This window comes from Peromyscus californicus, unplaced genomic scaffold (assembly GCF_007827085.1).
Source record: "Peromyscus californicus insignis strain IS unplaced genomic scaffold, ASM782708v3 Scaffold_23__1_contigs__length_62951481, whole genome shotgun sequence".
NCBI lineage: Eukaryota > Metazoa > Chordata > Mammalia > Rodentia > Cricetidae > Peromyscus > Peromyscus californicus.
Window position 1 is genome coordinate 51024835 of NW_026294534.1, and position 13175 is coordinate 51038009.

Consider the following 13175-nt stretch of genomic DNA (forward strand, 5'->3'; position numbering starts at 1 on the left):
GGTAGTATCATGGATGACACCTTTGAAAACAATTTGACATTATTCCTTTAAGGTTCTGTAACAGATTCTCGGCTATAGGCACGTCTCGGCCGCTGCATTTTCATTGCCGATCCTCACTGAAAGATAGAAGTCTGAAGGCAAGATCTGGACAATAGCAAAATACCTTAAGAATTTTACATAGATTTGACAGATCGATAGAGGGGTGAATGTTGAGCCACAGCTTACCTTAGTGAGGTCTTCACGGGACCGTGAAGCTAGTTTAACCCCAGGGTGACTGTCCAAACATTTGGATTCATGCATGGTAGCATGTAAAATGAGGTAGCATGTTGTATAAAATAGCACATTGCAGTGACTGGCACTTCTGGTACTTATTAGCTCATTTAAAAAATTGGGATTGAATACAGTGAAAAGGATTTTGTCTTCCTCAAATAACTTGATAGACAGATTTCTTTTTTAATGAGACTTCTGCTAGTAGAATCTGTTGCATTTACTATGGTGAACTTGGGTTGGGCTTGGTAAAGCGCTTGCCATATAAGCTCGATGACCTGAGTTCAGATCCACAGAACCCAGATACAGCCAGGCACAGTCCATCCGTATTCAGTGCACTCCCACAGCAAGGTGGGAGACACAGACCGGAGATTCTCCAGAAGCTCAAAGGCCAACTTGTTTGTTGGCCTAGGTAACTGCGAATGAACAAGAGGCCCTATCTCCAATAAAGTAGATGGTAAGGCCAACATCAGAGATTGTCCTCTGACCTCCACATGGCACTGTGACACATATACGTACACACACACACACACACACACACACACACACACACACACACACACACACACGGGGTGGGGGGGCAGAGGCAGGGGGAAACAGAAACAGAGAGAGAGATTTTTTTTAAAAAATACAGCTGGTCGGGCGGTGGTGGCGCACACCTTTAATCCCAGCACTCGGGAGGCAGAGCCAGGTGGATCTCTGTGAGTTCGAGGCCAGCCTGGGCTACAGAGTGAGTTCCAGGAAAGGTGCAAAGCTACACAGAGAAACCCTGTTTTGAAAAACCAAAATAAAAAAAATAATAAAAATAAAAATAAATAAATAAACAAACAAACAAATAAATAAATAAATGCAGCTGTCTTTTTAATAAGTTTTTCTTTGTCAGGTTCACATAAGCACCACTGGGTTAATTGTGACCCCACCCCCAAGTAGCCCTGTGACAACTGGCCCTTCGTTCACGTTCCCGTCAGAAGTCTCCTACCAAGCTGCCCTTGGAGTAAGTATCATTTCTGTGTCTTTCCTTCTCTTTGAGGTGTTTAAGTCTTGATGGCCCGGCACATTCCAACCGACACCTGCAGTGCGCACGGATGCTTGCGAGGTGGGATCAGTGGCGGCCTTCCACCTGTTGTCTCTGTAGTCTCACACAAAAAAAATTTAGACGGTTCCTTGCCAGCTGCCTGCAAAGTTTTTAATGGTGGCAATCTGTGGCCTGAAGCTATGAGAACTCTGAAAAATACATTTAATTTTGTTGAAGTTCAGTTTGATTTCCCAAAGGCTTCACTTTTATTTCTTTGGGGTTTCTAGCTCCTGCTTATTCTTTTTAAGAGATTCATTTATAGAAATGCCGAAGACACGGATCTTCCCAGGCTAAGTGGCTTGATTTCATTCACACAATAAGTTGATGCCAAATGTCTGCTTTCAGGATTCATCTCTAGTGTCTGCTCCTCTGTAGCTCACAGTGATTCTTTCAAGGTCCCTGCTTGCCCAGGGAGGGTCCTGTGGGGTATGTCGATTTTTCTTCTAAAAAACTTGCCATCCCACAGATAGACTCTAACCATCATGTGCATAGAGACATCTGAATGGGGTGTGTTGACCTGGAGAATCATAATAGGCAAGGGAGATGGATAAAGAAGAACTCAGTGGAGAAAAACAAGCAAATATATATATACCCTTGGGTAGTAGAGAAAAACAGTCCCCTTGCTTCCAAAAATCGCAATGCACTGAGCAGCAAGGAGCTGGAGAATATGAGACTTCTATCACTCCGACTAATGTCTTGGTTCCATGTTCAGATCTTGGTTCCAGCACTGAGTAGAATGAAGCTAGGTATCATCATTCAGTCCGACGGCCTGGTATCTGGATCCTGGCATCACCCTCCCTGGTCCTGCACCTGCAGTACTTGATGATCCTCTCTGAGAAACAGCATGGCTGGTTGGAGGGTTAGGCTTGGGATAGGACAGACTTGGGAAAGGACAGACTTGGGGTTAAGCCTTTCATCTGTCATGTGACCCTGGGAAAGTTACTCAGCATCTTTCAGCCTCAGCGTCTGTGCTGTTTAGTTTTGGTCAGTTTGGCACAAACCTAGGAAGAGGGAACTTCAGTTACGGAATTGCCCCCAACAAGACTGGCCTGTGAATATGTCTGTAGGGCATCTTCCTGATTATTGAGAGGTGCAGTAGGGCCCAGCCTGCTGTGGGAAGTACCAGCCCTAGGCGGTAGGTCTGGGCTATGTAAGAAAGGTACCTGAGCAAGCCACAGAAGCCAGCCAGTAAGCAACCTTCCTCCACAGTCTCTGCTTCAGTTCCTGCCTCCGGGTCCCTCTTTGAGCTCCTCAGAGCCCTGACTTCCCTCAATGATGGAGTGGGAGAATGGGGAGAGGGTGGTCACTGTTGCTCTACCGAGGACTCCTCCAGGCGGGGCTGGGACAGGAGACGTTGGTTCCCCTAAGGATGCCACTGGGGAGCCTGGTGTAGTTGGGTGTGGTTTTCCCTGCTCTCTGTACCAGTCACAGTGAGGCCTTCAAGCAGCTGGTTTGTTTTTAGATTGTGGATTTTATGTGTGTTGTAAAGAGATTTTCCTCTGCTGGTATCCTTAAAGCTGAATTTGTAGCCAGGACCTCGTAACATATTAGTCAATATTTAGACTCCATCTAGTCTTACTGTCTTCATTTTCCATTCGCTTCATTTTCTTTAATATTAATTTTGGCTTCATATATTTCATAATTAGTGAAAAGCCAAGTTTTAAAACAAGGTGGGGCATAAATAACTACAGCTGTTACCTGACTTCATTTAGAGTTATAAAGACGTTCACAGAGTAAATCGTGTTCTATTTAAATGGACACTGGCGTGTTCTACTCACAGGTTAAAGTTGTTGGATTGTTTTTTGTCTTTTTTAAAATGCTCCCTGAGTGATTACAGCTTCCTTGCTAAGACAGCTGCTTCGTGAAGGAGACATAGCCTTGATTCATCTGGGGAGAAGATGGCGCTCAGTGAACATTCAGTAAATGTGGTTTCCATAAGATTCAGTTAGCCACGGATGTTTCACTAAAGCCAAATTTCATAACCCGTCCTGCCCCCCAATCTCCAGGGTAGTCACTTCTTTTTTCTTTCCCACCAACAAAACACATACAACCACAGTGTATTTCCACACTGGAGGACTCCCATGTGTGGAAGCGTTCTGACTCCATGTCTTAAGGGGGATAGGGATGACTGACTTTTCTGATCTTAGAAAAATTAATTAGTGTAAAAGATACAAGGCTGGCCAAGTTTTAGCCCTGGTGAACTGACAATTTTATAATATAGTAAATGGCCAGTTCTTTGCTGGGGGTTGACTCCGGGGCAAATCAATGGAATAGGCCACAGGAGAGCATATAAAAATTAATTCATGTTCAGTCATTTTTATCCTAGGATTTTTATAAGAAAGACTGCATATTAAGCAAGAGAGAGATTTATTAAACACTGTCTACTGTGCCAGCTCCATTTAATGAAAAACTAATTATAAACAGGCTTGCCTATCATCCCAAGAGATGGGTAGATCTCCAAGTCTCCGGTAGGTTGGTAGAAGCGCTGTGGATTTAATGATGGGTTTGGGTGGGAAACTCAATAACACATACCCTCACGCCCTTTGTACCTCCAGTTAATTGTGGCAAGGATTCTGTTTAAAGTCTGCAATATTTCGGGAGACTTTGCTATCATAGCAATAGTATGTAGCTTGATAGGAAAAAAAAAAAAAACAGGCTTTTCATGGTATGGATTTATAGGAAGTAAATGCCACCCCTGGGATAGGAAATGAAAATTATTTCCAGTGCTTTTTTTCATAAATTGAGACCTTTAAATCTTTAATGCAGAATGAAGTTATTTATGAGCATATGTCTCCAGCATCTCACATGCAACAGTGAGAATGTTAAGTCTCCTCCATCATGAGCAGAAGTATCACAGCTGTCTGACTCAGGCATGAGCCTGTTAATAGGAGCTGGTTGCTGTTGTTTCTGACTTGTTTTGTGGGATGAGGAAGGTGAAGCTCTTCGTCCTGCATCTCCAGTCCAGGGGCAGAAGAATGCCCACAAGGAGTAATTTCTTGATACCTTTAGCTGCGAAGCATCACAAGGCAGCCAGGTCATGAAAGCCAGATGCTGCCTGCAGTAGCTTACAGATAGGTTTAATTCTAAAGGGATAGAAACCCTGTTTAAATTTGTTTCCCTCCCTCTGGAAACAGTATCTCTTGTAGCCCAGGCTGGCCTTAAAACTCACTGTGTAGCTAAGGATAACCTTGAACTTCTGATCCTCCTGCCTTTACCTTCCAACCACTTGGATTCTGAGATTTAGTGAGTGTGTGTGTGTGTGTGTGTGTGTGTGTGTGTGTGTGTGTGTGTATGCATGTAGAAACATTAGGGTTGTGGTAGTCACTCAGTTGGTAGACTGCCAGCCTACTATGCGTGAAGCCTCAGGTTTGATCCCTGGTAACAGATAAACTAGTGGTATATTTAATTAAAAAAAAAACAAAAAACCAGAGCGAGATATCAGGGTGAAAGCTGAAAGATCAGAGAAGCAGAACACCCAGCCACTAGTTCTTACCTCTACGAAATCCTCAGTCTAAAGAGAGTGAGTTCCTGTTTCCTCACGCCTTGCATACCTTTCTCTGCCCTGCCATATTACTTCCTGGGATTAAAGGATATGTGCTTCCCAAGCAAAGGCATGAGTTCTCAAGTGCTGGGATTAAAGGTGTGTGCCACCACTGCCTGGCCTCAGTGTAATCTAGTAGCTGGCTCTGTCTTCTGATCCTCAGGCAAGTTTATTAGGGTACACAGTATATCACCACAGTGGTGCACACCTGCAGTCCCAGCACTACGGAAAGAAGGCAGGATGAGAGGTTCAAGGTCACTCTCAGTGACATTGAGTCCACCCTGAGCTACATGAGACCTCCTGTCAAAAATGGTGGTGGCGCACGCCTTTAATCCCAGCACTCGGGAGGCAGAGCCAGGCGGATCTCTGTGAGTTCGAGGCCAGCCTGGGCTACCAAGTGAGTCCCAGGAAAGGCGCAAAGCTACACAGAGAAACCCTGTCTCGAAAAACCAAAAAAAAAAAAGCAAACAAACAAAAAAGCCCATAAAAAAACCAAAAGATCATTAAATGATGTCAGGTCTCATGATAGACAGTATATAGTTAGTAATCAGGGACACCACCATTTCTGTCAACAGGAACAATGAACTGTATCAGGAGTAGGGCACAGGCAGAGACCACAAGCCTTGTTGCTTTGTGGGGTAGAAGGGAAGTCTTTGGCAGAAGAACTGAAAATCAGGATGAGGTGTAGGGTATGATCAAAAAGTTTCTTTTTCTTTTGATCAGAATATATATATATTTGTTTGTTTGTTTGTTTTTTGGTTTTCAAGATAGGGTCTAGCTGTGTAGCCCAGATTAGCCTCAGTCTCTATGTAGCTCAGGCTGGCCTTGAACTCATGATCCTTCTTCATCAGCCTCCCAAATGTTGGGATTACAGGCAGGAACTACCTCACCCAGCTTAGAACTTTCATAGCAACCACAGAAAAGCACCCTAGGATCTCAGGGACAGAAACTTCTAGATCCGAATGGGATTGTCCTAAGAGGAAGCACCGAATGTTTCACAAGCACAGAGCATTCCCTGGGGGTCTCCCGCCTTCTGGCTGTAAAGCTTGGAGCCAGTGCTGCAAGAGTAAGTCAGGCTTTGCCTCCAGAGCCTCTTACATCGTAACCCTACCTTCCATCCATTGGCCTTTGGAGAGAGCAGCGTACACACCATCCCTAATTACTGTAAGGATAGAGACATCCCGTAATTTACACAGTTAACTACCATGGAAATCTCTCCCCTTTCTTAGAGACTAAATGTCAAGCAGTCAGTTACATATAAAGCAGGACAGCTAAAATCAGTGGCGTTGTTCTCTTTAACGAGTTTGTGTGTGAGATCCTGCATCCCAGAAAGACCAGTTGGAGATGCTGATTGAGTAGGGTCAGAAGTACTTTGAATGGAGGGTAGAGGCTTAGGTAGCGACAGTGACGGGTTAAGGGATATTAAATTGGTGTTTTCCCACCGGACTCGTTTTCTGTGAGACGTGTGAGGGACAGGCACGCATAAGAGACATTGAAAAGGAAAGGAGCCTGTGATTGGTCCCCTGAACTCGGGCCTAAAACTCCAAAGCAATGCACTCTGGTGGTAAGCTGGCCTTCAGCCCTTGGCCCCCAGGCTGGACACCGACTGCGTGTTTCTCCCAGCCTTAGCCAAATTCAGATCTAGCTGTTCTCTGTGCTGGTCTCTCATGAAAGAGCAAGAAGAGGAAATCATGCTAGGAAGGACCAGCTCGCCCCCGCGTACGTGAACTTCTTACTTATGAGGTCTAGTGTCCTGCAGCAGGCTCCTCCTGACTAGAAGACACTGCCTGCCTGGGAAACTGGATCTGCCCCCACAAGCTGGCCAGGGTGGAGATCTGTCACCCTTTCTGGTTGGAAAAAAAAAAAAAAACCAAACAAACAAACAAAAAAACGACATTGATTCTGCAAGACCTGTCAGTAAGCTAGGGGGACGGAACCTCAGCATGGCAAAAGATGGCCATCTCACATGGGCAGGCCACACCTGAGTCCCGTGTTTGATGAGCAGTATGGGACCCAAAGACCTGTAGGGGTTTTTTTGCTGGTAGGGGGAGTGCATCTCTGGTGCCTTGGCTGGCCTAGACTCCAGTATAATAGGTAGGTCTCCAGGTCAAGTCTGGGTGAACGTAGGCTGTGGTTCTTTTCTATAGAGATGGCAGGTCTTATAAGATAGCAAACTGCCTACAGTACAGTGCAGGGTGATCACCTTTTGAACCTCCACGGCGCCATTATTGCAGTGGAGGTTGTTTATAAAGCAACCCACAGACCTTCCTGGTGTATCAAGCTCTGCATTCAGAGAGCCCTATCATTTTCCCAGCCCACGGGACCAAACAGCGTCTAGGACTCCTGATTTCAATCAGGCATTCTCAGTCCAACGCATATTCCCTCAGTGTCGAGAGGGAAAGAAACAGTCTGCCCAGTGTTATGAAAAGAGCATCTCTTCTCTGTCACAAACGAAAAGAGATGGCTGTATTTCTCTTAGACACCAGCTTCGGGTCTGTCCGTCCCTGTGAATGTCCCCTTGTCTGCCGTATCTCAGTGCATGACTCTTCTTTCATAAGCAACGACATTTGGTAACTGTTTTATAACAAGCTGTGACCCTTGGTTATGTTTCGTTAAAGTGTGAGATCTGTTTTTTTATCAGGTCTTTTATATAAGGGGATTTTGTTTTTATTTTTGCCTCTTTCTAAGACATAATTTGGCTCAGTTGCTCATTTAAAAAAAAAATTGTTTTATTCTATTTCCTTGTTGAAGACATGCCATCTTGCCTTCTGCCTTTCCTTCTGTAGCCACACTCTTGAGACCAGGTCTAGAAAGATCAAAGTGATAATCAGGCCACTGGTGACTTCCTGGTTTCTCCATGTATCCCTCTGGGTGCAGTTAGACCCGACCCACCTCACCCGTCAAGCCTCAGACGTGGCGTTATCTTGGAACAGCACAGATCACATTGTCTCACCATTTTGCCTGGATTATCCTTATTTTTCTCTGCTTTGTTGTTGGAAGAAGGCCAGACAGAAAGAATGCCTGATTCTCCTCCACTTAAAGGGTCAGGGCCCTGAGCCTCGGAGCATGCAGTTCCAGAGGAATAATGGACCTAAATGCTGCCCTGTTTGTGTGGAGAGCACCAGGTGACTTCTTCATGACCTTTTGAACACCCTGTCTTGTCCAGGCTGGCACTCTGTAAGCAGTCCACGCCTCATTTACTTCCGCACTCAGTGGTCTGTGGCAGTGTGGGAAAGTCCTCACCAGAAGCCACGTTAGCAAAAACTTAACTATAACACGTGAAACAGTTACGTGTCTAGTAATGTGTGGATGTCTGGAACTGTGCGCTTTTAATAGATAAGTGTTAATGGGATTCTATTTTCATTTAAAAATTTTTTTGAAATGGATTGACTTGAAATCTGCTTTCAAACCACTGGATTTTTCTCACTAACACACTGATGTGTAGAAGCTGTTTATGCTTCCCAGGTGAGTTCTTTCCTTTCTCTACTTCTCCCTTGATTCGGGTTTTATTTACCTCTAGCAGTTCAAAGATTTGGGGAGGGCGAGGCAGGGGTTCAGGCAGGCTTTGTATGCCTGCTTTCCCAGGAGTTTCAGTGTACCGTCCCTGAAGAGTTTATCTGGGGTTTCTAGATCAGAAGGTAACAATGGCGCCATTGATTTTCATGGAGCCCTGTGGGCAGAACCCCATTAGACTGCCCATAAAGGACCCAGCAGCTTCTCACTGGTGTGTGTGTGTGTGTGTGTGTGTTAAAGATTACCAGCCTTGATAGTCCTGAATTTCAAAAACTGGCAAAGGGAAGAAAAGGCGAAGTAAAGGTAGCAACAATAGCCTTGTGACTGTGGCTTGCCATTGTTTGGCCTCTGGAGACCAGGCATCAAAAGAAATGGCTGCCAGAGGAGCGGCTTGAGATGCACCGCAGCTAAGTCGTTGTGTGGTGTATGTAAGTTTCAGGGTACAAAAACCCATCGTAAAATTAATTCTGGCCAACGGCATGACCTTATAGCAGCTCCTTTGAAAAAAATCTGTACTTTTTTTTTTAATTATTATTTATTTTATGTGTGTGAATGTTTTGCCTGCATGTATGTCTGTGCACCACGTGGGCGTCTGGTACCAGCGGGAGCCAGGAAAAAGGTATTGGATCATTTGGTTCTGGAGTTCCAGATGGTAGTGAGCCGCCTTGTGGGCACTGGGAATCAAACCTGGGTCCTCTAGAACAGCAGCCAGCCAGTGCTCTTCATCACTGAGCCCCCTCTCCAGCCCCAATTCCGTACTTTGGGCATGTTATGAATCTTAAACTTCTGTGCAGTCATTTTTTCCCTTCCCCTGAAGGCTGACTGCTTGCTTACCTGTTTGCTGAAAAGAACGTTGTGGCTTTAAAATTATATTTTAAAAAAGGGTATTTCATGAGCAGTCTGCTGGTTCTGTTGTATGTGGATTCTGTTCTGGTTATTTTTATCTTACACCTTCCATAGAAGAGATACACACACACACACACACACACACACACACACACACACACACACACATAAATTATTTGTGCCTTTGTCCCCATTTTTTCCCCTGTATTAGACTATGAATCCTCCTCTTCCCCCACCCCCTCTTCTGGCTGCCACTGTCCTCGCCTCCACGTCGCCAGGCGCCTCTGCTGCTGCTGTTGCTGCTGCTGCTGCTGGAGTGGGACCCAGGCCTGTGGCGGGATCCACTGACCAGATTGCACATTTACGGCCTCAGACTCGCCCCAGCGTGTAAGTGAGGTTGTCTTTTATCACTGTTCAAACACTCCTGTCAAACCAAGCCCAAACAACAGAAAGCAAGGAACACGTGTCAGACATGAGCTTGCCGACAGGCTTAAAGCTGACCAAGTAAGTGGTTTGTATTCTGGAAACTTCTACCTGGTCATGCATATAATTAGGAAGACCCTTAAATAAAACGAGCCTAACCTGAGCCTGGTCGATGGCTGTCCTGCTGAGACAAGGCCTTTCAGCGTTTAGGGAAATTTCTCTTCTCCTCTTTATAGGTTGTCTGCGTAGAGAACAGCTCTTCTTTTGCACAGCTCCTGAGTGACCTTTTTGTCTCCATTCTCATTCCTTGCAGCAGGAGCAGGAAGGTATTGCACACGCATCAGGTCTCCCTGAAGTGAGCATATATAGAAGGCTGTAAATCCTCAGCAATAAGCATCCAGAAAGGTCCAGTGGCCCCGTGCGGTTTGCTGCCGACAGAAAGAAGGCTTCTGCCCTCTCTGAATCCGCACCCGTAGAGTTCAGAGCACGGGCAGCTCTGTAGGTCAGCTGCCTGCCTGGTTCCCTCTCTGTGTGGACAGGCACCTCGCTCTGGGCAGCTGTTTTGTGTTCTCTACGACCTAGACTTTCCGTTCCTTTGCTTTCTCCAGTACAATCGGCTTCATGGCTGAGCTCAGAAACGCAGGTGCACCTAAGCCTCTGGGTTCAGCATGCAACATATTGTGTTGCCCAGTGGGATTTTATGCCGTATGTCCTCATCTGGAGCTCGCTCCCAAGGCTAACAAGTGCCATTTCAAGAGCTCAGTTTCCCCAATGGGGTCCTAATCCACAGCACTTGGTAGGCACCCTTGGAAGCTGCATTAATTCTTTCCTAGCACACATACACCATTTGGCGAGATAATCATTCCCACACCAGGAGGAACACTCTTAATCAGGAAGGCCTCTGCCTGCGTTTAAAGTGCAGACACCGAAACCTCTTTCCATGGAGATTTGCCAATGCTACTTGCAGGTTAAGATTTTACATCCTGTATACTTCTGCATAAGACGCTCAGGAACTTACTCCAAGCCAAGGTTTGGAGATCTTAGGGTTTGTCTGTCAGCTTAAGATCTTTTTTTCCCCTCTGTTCTAGATATATTGCTATATACCCATACACTCCCCGGAAAGAAGATGAGCTAGAGTTGAGAAAAGGGGAGATGTTTTTGGTATTCGAGCGTTGCCAGGATGGCTGGTTCAAAGGGACATCGATGCACACCAGCAAGATAGGTGTCTTCCCTGGCAACTATGTGGCACCAGTCACAAGGTATGATGTTGAATCAGTGGTTTTCTAAGTTCCAGATAGAGGCTCTTTGTTCGTTCCCAGGCTTTTTCAGCCTATTCAGAGCCCTGCTCGTATTATAATTACCTGTTACATAGCCAAAGTTTGTAAAAATCCATATCCATATCTGCTAAAATTCCTTCTGATACCAAGATTCTTAGCTCACTTTTCATGTGGATATGTGTTGAAATTATAGGTTTCTGGGGTATAATCTCTTTGCTTTAATTTATATGTGAAAAAGCTCAACTGTGCCATTTTCAGTATTTTTTCTACTAACGAAATAAAAGGCATAGTATTTAAATGAACAAAGGCTATATTATTAATGCTTACATGTCTGTGCAGCGTCAGCTCTCTATACCAGACAGACACATTTCTAAACACTACATTATTGATTGACTCTTGGTCTTTAATTCACTCATGTAATTGCTTTTTTATCATCCCCCCCCACTTAATAAATGGGAAAATTGAGGCACAGGGAGACTAAATCACATTGCCTGAGATCACATCATAAAGAAGTGCTCAAACTCACACTGGGTAGGTCTGCCTTTATTTCATTAACTTATTAATTACCTTTGAATTCTGGCAATTATTCTTTGTAATGCAGAAAATAAAAATTTCTTAAATATGGCATAAGTGAATTTTAAATGAAGATAGTTTTGCTCCTCAAGAGTTATTTACCAATACCAGGGCATATTTTTGAGTCTTGCAGTTGATGATATGGGGTCCTCCTGGCATTTAGTGGATGGAGGCAAGGGATGCTGCTGAATCCTGCAGTATGTGGGATAGTCCCCTGATAGCCTCTCCCATCCTTTCTGTTGTTGGGATAAAATACTCTGACCAAAAGCAAATTATCGGGGAAGGTTTATTTTTGCCTTCCGGCTTCAAGTCACAGTTCATCATGGAGGAAAGTCAAGGCAGGAACGTGAAGGCAGGCCCGATTGCTATTCCACACAGCGTTACACCAACCAGGGAACCGATTTCACAGCCAAGGAAGTCTGGCAGGTACCATGGTGGCTCCTGCTGGCTGGCTTGTAGACAGGTGTAAGTTTAGCTATCTTTTCATACAGTTCAGCACCACATGCCCAGGACAAGAGTCTGCCTACAGTGGTCTGGGCCTCAATTAACAGAACAGATAAAACTCCCCACACATATGTCCAAGGCCAATTGGTCCAGGCAATTCTTCATCTTAGGCTCTCCTCTCAGATGCCTGTAGGCTGTATCAAGTTGATAATCCTCATAAAGGAATAATCTGCCCCAAGATGTCACTCAGGTTCAGAAAACCGACATGTGTATTGCATGCAGGCATGCATGCATGTACACATGTACACATGCACACTTAACTCTGTTTCTTTTTTTTTTTTTAAGTGGCGCGCCTTCTGGTCACTGAGGAAAGCAGCCCTGAAAGCTGAAAGAAATAACCTATAATGACATTAACACTGCCCCAGATTTTGATCACTGATGCTTAATAAGCAATCCAGGTCTAACTGTGTTAAATCATGCCTCCAACCTCCTGATTTTTTAAACAAATGGCTTAATGAACTGACATGTTCGTCAGCTGTTGTCCTTGATTTATAGGCTGGCCAGCAGCCTAATCAAATGAAAATCACTGTTGTTGCAGATGGTGACAGAATGTTAGCTTTAATTTGACTTGCAAATTTTTAATCAATATAAATTTTCTTTTCTGTACATGTTAAAATATACATTCAGGATCTGACACACCCAGAAAATGGCAACCTTCCTGGTGCAAATATTTATATTTATATATCTATTTGTATATATATATATCAATACATAGAAATACACATATATATGTATTAAACAAGAGAAATATAATAAACAATAATAAGGAAATTAACAAAGGATCACATTTTTTTGCAAGATTCTTAAAATAAGTTGCTAAAAGTCTGTGCGCATTTAACTCTGGAGAAATACTTGCTTATAGCAGATGCTCTGTAATTCACAATTGGGGAAGGATACTCTTGTTAATGAAGTATTAATTGTAGATTAATTATAAAGTTGCTATACACAGAATTGCCATTTAAATTAGTTGAGAATATTTGAAAATGTGCATTACACAAAAAAATCCTCCATACTCGATTAAACTCAACTAATAAGTAAATGTTTGGAACTCATCACATTGCTGTAGCTGAGAAAACTTTGGAAAGGTGGAAAAGAACCCTTGTGCACTGGCCTGGACTCCACAGAATTTTTGTGTTGGGAGTGGTTGTCTACGGTA

The 13175-nt window shown here is 44.2% G+C and overlaps 1 protein-coding gene across 1 annotated transcript in view; it reads left to right on the forward strand.

Moving 5' to 3' along the window:
* Window positions 1-13175, forward strand: part of Sh3rf1 (SH3 domain containing ring finger 1) — a 164491-nt gene that overhangs the window by 126689 nt on the left and 24627 nt on the right. The window contains exons 6-8 of the mRNA XM_052752344.1: window positions 1151-1261; window positions 9454-9629; window positions 10754-10924. Of these exons, the coding sequence (XP_052608304.1) occupies window positions 1151-1261; window positions 9454-9629; window positions 10754-10924 (458 nt within the window). The remainder of the gene's footprint in view (window positions 1-1150; window positions 1262-9453; window positions 9630-10753; window positions 10925-13175) is intronic.